Source organism: Heterodontus francisci, chromosome 34, assembly GCF_036365525.1.
Source record: "Heterodontus francisci isolate sHetFra1 chromosome 34, sHetFra1.hap1, whole genome shotgun sequence".
Taxonomy (NCBI): domain Eukaryota; kingdom Metazoa; phylum Chordata; class Chondrichthyes; order Heterodontiformes; family Heterodontidae; genus Heterodontus; species Heterodontus francisci.
In genome coordinates this window covers 28,651,377-28,660,866 of record NC_090404.1, presented here as the reverse complement: position 1 = coordinate 28,660,866, position 9,490 = coordinate 28,651,377, and the positions used below count along the sequence as shown (strand labels likewise).

General features: G+C 43.7%; 2 protein-coding genes across 2 annotated transcripts in view; both read left to right on the top strand.

The window, feature by feature from the left end:
• LOC137349252 (zinc finger protein 229-like) overlaps positions 1-9,490 on the top strand; it is a 725,490-nt gene that overhangs the window by 302,678 nt on the left and 413,322 nt on the right. The gene's annotated exons all lie outside the window — the stretch shown is intronic.
• LOC137348781 (zinc finger protein 3-like) lies at positions 374-1,355 on the top strand. Its single transcript, XM_068014026.1, has 3 exons — positions 374-439; positions 735-905; positions 1,011-1,355. The coding sequence occupies exons 1-3, from the start codon at positions 374-376 to the stop codon at positions 1,353-1,355; spliced, it is 582 nt and encodes a 193-aa protein (XP_067870127.1).

The following is a 9,490-nucleotide window of genomic DNA, read 5'->3' as shown; positions in this document are numbered from 1 at the left end:
TGATGATCAAGGAACGGTGCTATATGCCCAAGTCAACAACAACTTGCATTTATATAGCGCCTTTAATGTAAGAAAATGTTTCAAGGCGTTTCACAGGAGTGTTATAAAGCAAGATTTGACACTGAGCCACATAAGGAGATATTAGGGCAGATGACCAAAAGCTTGATCAGAGAGGTGGGTTTTAATCAGTGTCTGAATCATGGAAGGAGAGGATTAGGGAGGGATTTCCAAAGGTTATGGCCTTGGCAGCTGAAGGCACGGCCACCAGTGATGGAGCAATGAAAATCAGGGATGCTCAAGATGCCAGAATTAGATGAGCCCTGATCTCTCGGAGGGTTGTAGGACTGGAGGAGATTATAGAGATGGTGAGGGAATGAAGGGATTTGAAAGAAAGGATGAGTATTTTAAAATGGAGGTGTCCCATACCTTAACTTTACAGGTACTCATCAAACAACTACTTCCACTGCACTGAAGCAGGAACCAAATACTGGAGCATTAAAAAGTATGAAAAAAAGTAGAAAAATGGAGCACCTCCTCCCCCCTTCACCAAACTCGCCACTCACAAAACTTGAATCTCCACACTCAGCTTGCAGTCTGCACTCTGATTTTATTCTTTATAAAATTAATTTCACAGGGTTTTAGAACGGGAGGATTTGCAGCCAGGAAATGCAAAGCAAATGTCAGATGAGAACCTGAAGGAGTCGCCCAGTTTATCGTAACCCGAATATCACCAGATTTTGAACGTGAAAGGAAAAAGCACCGAGCGCATTGGGGAGAAACTGCACACGTGTTCTGTGTGTGGACAAGGTTTCAGCCGATCATCGGGCCTGTCGCATCACAATTGCAGTCGCACTGGGAAGAAACCATGTAAATATGGGGACTGTGGAAAGGGATTGAATTATCCAGTTGAGCTGGAAACTCATCCATGCAGTCACACCCTGGAGAGGCCATTCACCTGCTCTGAGTGTGGGAAGAGATTCACTCAAACATCCGACCTGCTGACACACCAGCGAGTTCACATTGGGGAGAGACCTTGTCCAGACTGTGGGAATTGCTGTAAATGTTCGGCCAAACTGATAATCCATCAACGTGTTCACACTGACGAGAGATCGTTAAGGTGTTCTCACTGCGGGACTGGGTTCAAGCGATCATCTGAACTCATTGTACACCAGCGAGTTCACACTGGGGAGAGGCCGTTCACCTACTCCGATTCTGGGAAGAACTTCATTCACTCATCCACCCTGCTGAGACACCAGCAAGTTCACACAGAGGAGAGGGCGTTCACTTGCTCAGAGTGTGGGAAGGAATTCACTCAGTCATCCAACCTTCTGAAACACCAGGGAGTTCACAAATAATTCAGGGATAAGAAATTTCCACCACGTAGCAGATTTCCAATACTGGGGTCTCGTAAATCCACCATTGGCTTCTCCCTTTTCGACCTTGACCAAAAGACTGACCTTAAAAAAAAAATTGCACCTCTCAGTTCACTGTCAGTTCCGATATTTTTCTTCAATGTCAGACAACCACAAAGCTTCCCGGTGGTCTTTTTACTTGTTTTTAAGTCATCTTTATTGTTAATAGTGTTCCACCTCAGTGGAAATGAACTTCAACCAGGAAAGCAAGTGGGTGGAACTGCATACTCCTTCATCACTTCAGTGTGTCAGTTTTCTGTAAATGGCCAAAAAGGAGGTATGTATAAACACAGACCAATTCCCAATGTTTGTTTTTGCCTTCATGGGATATCTTAGCAGAGACCACCTGAGAACTGACACAGCTCATTTGACATTATTAGTGCTCAACTGCTGGATAACTCTGATTACATTTCTATGTGTTACATGTTTATAAAGTGTCTCTGTAACCAATAAATGATGTTTTGGCCATGACTTGTCGTCTGGTATCTTGGTGATTTGTCAAGAAAGATTTAATTCACTCACTCAGCAGCTTGAGAGGAACCAGACTGAGGTTTAATGAACATAAGAAATAGAAGCTGGAGGAGGCCATTTGGCCCTTCGAGCCTGCTCTCCCATTCACCAAGATCATGACAGATCATCTATCTCAACTCCACCTTCCCACACTCTCCCCATATCCCTTAATTCCCTCAGTACCCAAAAATCTATCAATCTCTGTCTTAAATATACTCAACAACTGAGCATCCACAGCTCCCTGGGGAAGACAATTCCAAAGATTCACAACCCTTTCAGTGAAGAAATTTCTCCTCATCTCAGTCCTAAATGGCCGATCCCTTATCCTGAGACTGTGACCCAGTGTTATTTATTTATTTTAGATACAGCACTGAAACAGGCCCTTCAGCCCACCGAGTCTATGCCGACCAAGAGCCACCCATTTATACTAACCCTACAGTAATCCCATATTCCCTACCACTTACCTACACTAGGGGCAATTTACAATGGCCAATTTACTTATCACCTGCAAGTCTTTGGCGATGGGAGGAAACCGGAGCACCCGGCGAAAACCCATGTGTTCACAGGCAGTACCCAGAATTGAACCCGGGTCCCTGGAGCTGTGAGGCTGCGGTGCTAACCACTGCGTCACTGTGCCGCCCAAGATTCCCCAGACAGGGGAAACATTTTCTCAGCATCAACCCTGCCAAGTCCCTTAAAAATTTATGTTTCAGTCAGATCACCTCTCATTCTTCTTAACTCCAGGGAATATAGCCCTAGTCTACTCAATCTCTCCTCATTGGAGAAACTGGAGTATTGTGGGGGTGCTGTAGCATAGTGATTATGTTAGTGAACTAATAATCCAGAGGCTGGGTTAATGATGCAGAGACTGAATTCAAATCCCACCACGGCAGCTCAGTGAGTTAAACTCAATTAATCAAATAAATCTTGGATTAAGAAAGCTGGTATCAGTAATGGTGACAATGAAACTACTAGATTGTCCTGAAAACTCACCTAGTTTCTTTCTCGAAAGAAAATTAACCATCCTTAACCAATCTGGCCTAGGTGTGACTGCAGACCCGCAGAAATGTGGTTGACTTAACTGTCCTGTAAAACGGCCTAGTAAGTTATAGTTATATTCAAGGAGGTGGCTCACCACCACCTTCTCAAGGGCAATTACGGATGGGCAATAAATGCAACACCCACATTCTGTGAATAAATAGAACAATTGTCTCATCGCAGGACCCAGACTAGTGAACGTTCGTTGCATTCCCTCAAGGGCAAGTATGTCCCTCCTTAGGTAAGGAGACCAAACTGCGCACAGTACTCCAGGTGGGGCCTCACCAATGTCCTGTATAATTGCAATGAGGTTTCTTTACTCTTATACCCCAATCCCTTTGTAACAAAAGCTAACATACCATTTGCCTTCCTAATTGCTTGCTGTACCTGCATGTTAACTTTCTGTGATTCATGTAAAGGACACCAAGTCCTTCTGAATGCAAACATTTCTCAGTCTCTCACCATTCATGAAAAATTGTGATTTAAAAAAAAAAAAATTCCTATCAAAGTGGATGACTTCACACTTTGCCTCCTTGTATTCCAACTGTCATGTTCTTGCCCTCCCACTCAACCTGTCTATATCCCTCTGCAGTCTGTTTGTGTCCTCCTCACTGCTTACTTTCCCTCCTAACTCTATATCATCAGTAAACCTGGATACATTACACTCAGTCCCCTGTTACAGACAGGTAGGAAATGGGGTGACTGGCTTCCACTTTTCACCTCCCAACTGACCACAGATAGTGTTTTTATTAAACTAGTGTTTCAGCCACTGAGTGTTTTAAGGGTCAAATAAACAGACCAACAACAGGTTTTCTCATAGGTTTAAAGAAACAAAGATAACTATTTTTTCCACAATAACTGAATTGTTCGCACCTTCACCCACTCACGCATTCATATACATAAACACACATAAGGATAGATAGATAGAAAGGAAAAGGTAAGATGTACTTTAAGTCCCAAGTGATGTAAGAACATAAGAACACAGGAAATAGGAGCAGGAGTAGGCCATTCAGCCCCTCAAGCCTGCACCACCATTCAATAAGATCATGGCTGATCTGTCCCAGGCCTCAACTTCTCTTTCAGGCCTGCTCTGCCTAATCCTCGACTCACGACATTTCAAAAATCTATCTACCTCCTCCTTAAATACAATTAGTGACCTGGCCTCCACAACTCTCTGAGGTAGAGAATTCCAGAGATTCACCACCCTCAGAGAAGAAATTCCTTCGCATCTCAGTTTTAAATGTGTGCCCCCTTATTCTGTAACTATGTCCCCTAGTTCGAGATTCCCCTACTAGTGGAAACATATTCTCAACATCTACCCTGTCAAGCCCTCTGAGAATCTTATATGTTTCTGTAAGATCACCTCTCATTCTTCTAAACTCCAATGAATAAAGTCCTAACCTGTTTAGTCGTTCTTGATAAGCCAGCCCCTTCATCCCAGGAATCAGCCTAGTGAACCTTTTCTGAACTGCCTCCAATGCTAGTATATCCTTCCTTAAATATAGGGACCAAAACTGTTTGCAGTACTCCAGGTGTGGCCTCACCAACACCCTGTACAATTGTAACAAGACTTCCCTATTTATAAACTCTAACCCCCAAGCAATAAAGGCCAAAATACCACTTGTCTTCCTAATTACTTGCCAAACCTGCATGCTAACCTTTTGTGTTTCCTGTACAAGAACACCCCGATCCCTCTGTACTGCAGTATTTTGTAGTCTTTCTCCATCTAAATAATAATCTGCCTTTTTATTCTTCCTACCAAAGTGGATGACCTCACACTTTCCCACATTGAACACCATCTGCCAAGTTTTTGCCCATTCACTTAACCTATCTATATCCCTTTGCAGATTCTTTGTGTCCTCATCACAACATGCCTTCCCACCTATTTTTGTATCATCAGAAAATTTGGATACACTACACTCTGTCCCTTCATCTTAGTCATTAATATAGATAGCAAATAGTTGAGGCCCTCGGACCAATCCTTGTGGCACCCCACTAGTTACGGCTTTCCAGCCTGAAAAAGACCCATTGATCCCAACTCTCTGCCTTCTGAGTGTTAGCCAGTCCTCAATACATGCCAACACATTACCCCCAATACCCTGAGCTCCTATTTTGTGCAATAACCTTTCATGTGGCACCTTATCAAATGCCTTCTGAAAATCCAAATACACAACCTTGGTGCAGTGGTTAGCACTGCAGCCTCACAGCTCCAGGGACCTGGGTTCAATTCTGGGTACTGCCTGTGCGGAGTTCGCAAGTTCTCCCTGTGACCGTGTGGGTTTTCGCCGGGTGCTCCGGTTTCCTCCCACAGCCAAAGACTTGCAGGTTGATAGGTAAATTGGTCATTGTAAATTGCCCCTTGTGTAGGTAGGTCGTAGGGATTATGGGATTACTGCAGGGTTAGTATAAATGTGTGGTTGTTGGTCGGCACAGACTCGGTGGGCCGAAGGGCCTGTTTCAGTGCTGTATCTCTAAATATAAAATATAAATATGCTGGTTCACCTTTATCCACTCTGCTTGTTATATCCTCAAAGAACTTTAACAAATTTGTCAAACATGATTTCCCTTTCATCAAACCATGTTGACTCTGTTTGATTGCATTATATTTTTCGAAATGTCCTGCTATTTCTTCCTTAATAATCGACTCAAGCATTTTCCCAATGACTGATGTTAAACTAATTGGTCTATAATTTCCTGCTTTCTGTCTCCCTCCTTGCTTGAATAGGGGCGTCACATTAGCGGTTTTCCAATCTGCTGGTACCCTACCAGAATCCAGTGAGTTTGGTATATTATGACCAATGCCTCCACTATCTCTGCAGCCACTTCTTTTAAAACCCTTGGATGCAGGTCATCAGGTCCTGGTGACTTGTCTGTCTTTAGTCCCATCAGTTTGTCCAGCACCTTTTCCCTCATGATAGAGATTGTTACAAGTTTCTCCCTTCCATTTACACCTTGCTCATCTATTATTGTTGGGATGTTTATAGTGTCATCCACCATGAAGACTGATGCAAAATATTGGTTTAAATTAGCTGCCATTTCCCTGTTCCTAATCCCCATTCTCATCGTCTAAGGGTCCCACACTTACTTTAGCTACTCTCTTCCTTTTAATTTACCCGTAGAAGCTTTTACTGTTTGTTTTTATATTTCTTGCCAATTTACTCTCAGAATCAGTTTTCTCCCTCTTTATTAGTTTTTTAGTCATCCGCTGCTGGTTTCTAAAACATTCCCAATCCTCTGGCCTACCACTCATTTTCGCTGCATTGTACAGCTTTGCTTTCGACTTTCAGGGTAGTGCAGTGGTTAGTACTGCAGCCTCATAGCTCCAGTGACCTGGGTACTGCCTGTGCAAGTTTGCAAGTTCTCCTTGTGACTGTGTGGGTTTCTGCCGGGTGATCCAGTTTCCTCCCATAGCCAAGGACTTGCAGGTTGATAGGTAAATTGGCCATTGTAAATTGCCCCTAGTGTAGGTAGGTTGTAGGAGAATGGTGGGGGTGTGGTAAGGAATATTGGATTAATGTAGGATTAGTATAAATGGGTGGCTGATGGTCAGCACAGACTCAGTGGGCCGAAGGGCCTGTTTCAGTGCTGTATCTCTCCATGACGCTATTTTATACTCTCCTTAACTTCTTTTGTTATCCATGGGTGGTTCATCGTTCTTATCGAGTCCTTCCTTCTGACTGGAATAAATGTTTGCTGAGTGTTATGAAATATCTGCTTAAAAGTCTGCCACTGCTCATCTACTGACTTCCCCTGTAGTCTATCTTCCCAGCCCGCTTTAGACAACTCTTTCTTCATACCACTGTAATTCTCCTTGTTTAAGTTGAAGACACTGGTTTGAGACCCGAGTTGCTCACCCTCAAACTGAATTTGAAATTCTACCATGTTATGATCGCTTCCCCCTAAAGGATCCTTAACTATGAGATCTCTTATTAATCCTACCTCATTACACAACACCAAATCTAAAATAGCCTGTTCCCGGGTAAGTTCTGCAACATATTGCTGTAAGTAACAATCCCTGAGGCACTCTACAAGTAAGAGTTTTGTGCTTTGCAAAAACCTGGTTGAATTGACCAGGGAGGAAAGTCTTTTCAAAGGTGCAGGCCTGGATATTTGTCATCTTGAACTTGCTGAAGTGTTGCAGACTTCTGGTCGACTTCTGCTACTGGGGAATTCAAAGTCACCTTTCAATTTCTCTCTCCCGCAATTGTTCAAAGATGGTTTTAAACTGTTTAACTGTACAACTCATTAGTTAGGCCACAACTTGACTACTGTGTGCACTTCCGGTCACCTCATTACAGAAAGGATGTAATTGCACTAGAGAGGGTACAGAGGAGGTTTACGGGGATGTTGCCAGGACTGGAAAAATGCAGCTATGAGGAAAGATTGGATAGGCTGGGATTGTTCTTCTTGGAACAGAGGAGGCTGAGGACAGATCTGATTGAAATGTACAAACTTTTGAGGGGCTTGGATAGAGAGGAGGTGAAGGGTCTATTCACCTTAGCAGAGAGGTCAGTGACAAGGGGGCATAGATTTAAAGTGTTTGGTAGAAAAATTAGAGGGGAGTTTAGGAAAGGTTTTTTTTTTACCCAGAGGGTAGTGGGGGTTTGTAACTCACTGCCTGAAAGGGTAGTTGAGGCAGAAAACCTCATCTCATTTAAAAGGAGCCTGGATATACACCTCAAGTGCTGTAATCTGCAGGGCTACGGACCAAATGCTGGAAGGTGGGATTAGACAGGGTGGATTGTTTTACAGCCAGCACAGAAACGATGGACCAAGTGGCCTCTTTGTGTACCTTAAACCTTCTGTGATGTCTATTCTATGTATTTGCAGGCAGGGCACCTTTGCTCAGCTGGTCAGCCTCACAGCTTCTCTGGCTGGAAGTATGGCCTTCAGTCTCTCTCTATTTCTCCGGTTTCCTCCCACAGCCAAAGACTGGCAGGTTGATAGGTAAATTGGCCATTGTAAATTGCCGCCAGTGTAGGTAGGTGGTATGAGAATTGAGGGAAGGTGGGGATGTGGTAAGGAATATGGGATTCATGCAGGATTAGTATAAATGGGTGGTTGATGGTCGGCACAGACTCGGTGGGCCGAAGGGCCTGTTTCAGTGCTGTATCTCTCTATGACTCTAACTTTAAAGAAAAGCCTTCTCAGCTTGGTTTCAGTCATGCGACCAAAGAATACTCTCCCCTGCAGAGTTTATACAATGTCTTTGAACGTGCACCATTGTTAAAAATGGGGTTTGAAGATGGCTCATCATGATACCGTGGTGTTAGGTCACACCTATTATTTTGCTTTTGAATCCACAGTCTCCCTCTCTGCCAGGGTCTTTGATAATTGAGCTTCAAAGCCTTTGAGTTGCCTGTTTCCCATTTTAATGTCTTCCCAGGGCTGGACCAGATGTGATGATGGGTTTTGGTCTCCAACAGTCCAGATGTATTTTGTATTACAGGAGGGGAGTCACCTGCCCCCTACCCAATCTTGTCTGCAGCAATGTGTCCATGTTTTGGAGTTTAACTCACCAGTTCATTTTTTATAGTTCATAACTGCTCCAGTTCACTTCATTTTTGCTCCTTCTGTGAGTGTAACAGCTGAATCTGACTGGGTTCAGTTCTACACTCACTGGTTCCCCCCTCCCTCTCTTCTCCTGAAGGTGCTGACTCTGTCTGTGTGTACGTGCTCTCTCCCTCTCCTTCAACACTCTGGCCCTCCCTGTCCATTGTACATTTCCCAGATCTGGTGATGGGCTCTCACTGAGCATTCTGCACTGCTTATGCAGATGCTCCTCGATCATCTCCATTTCATGTAATCATACACTCAGAAGGAGGCCATTCGGTCCATCATGTCTGTGCTGGCTCTCTGAAAGAACTATCCAATTAGTCCCACTCCCCTACTCTTTCCCCATAGCATTGAAAAATTTCCCCTCTGAAGTTTTTATCCAATTCCCTTTTGAAAGTTATTATTGATTCTGCTTCCTCCACCCTTTCAGGCAGTGAATTCCAGATCAGAACAACTCGCTGCCGAAAAACATTTCTCCTCACCTCCTCCCACTGGCTTTATTGGTCAATTATTTTAAATCTCTGTCCTCTGGTTACTGACCCTCCTGCCAGTGGAAACAGTGTCTCCCTCTCTACTCAATGAAAATCCCTCATCATTTTGAACATGTCTATTAAATCTCCCCTTAACCTTCTCTGCTCTCAGGAGAACAATCCCAGCCTCTCCAGAGAACTGAAACCCCTCATCCCTGGTATCATTCTATAAATCTCCTCTGCACCCTCTCCAAGGCCTTGATTCTTTTCTAAAGTCTGGTGCCCAGAACTGGACACAATACTCTAGCTGAGATCTAACTAGTGATTTATAAAGGTTTAGCAGAGCCTCCTTGCCTCTGTACTTTAGGCTTCTATTTATAAAGCTAAGGGTCTGGTCTGTGTTTAAACAGCTTCCTTAATTTTTCCTGCCACTTTCAAAGATTTGTGTTCAGGCACCCCCACGTCTCTCCGATCCTACCCTCTGTTTAAAATTGTATTATTTAG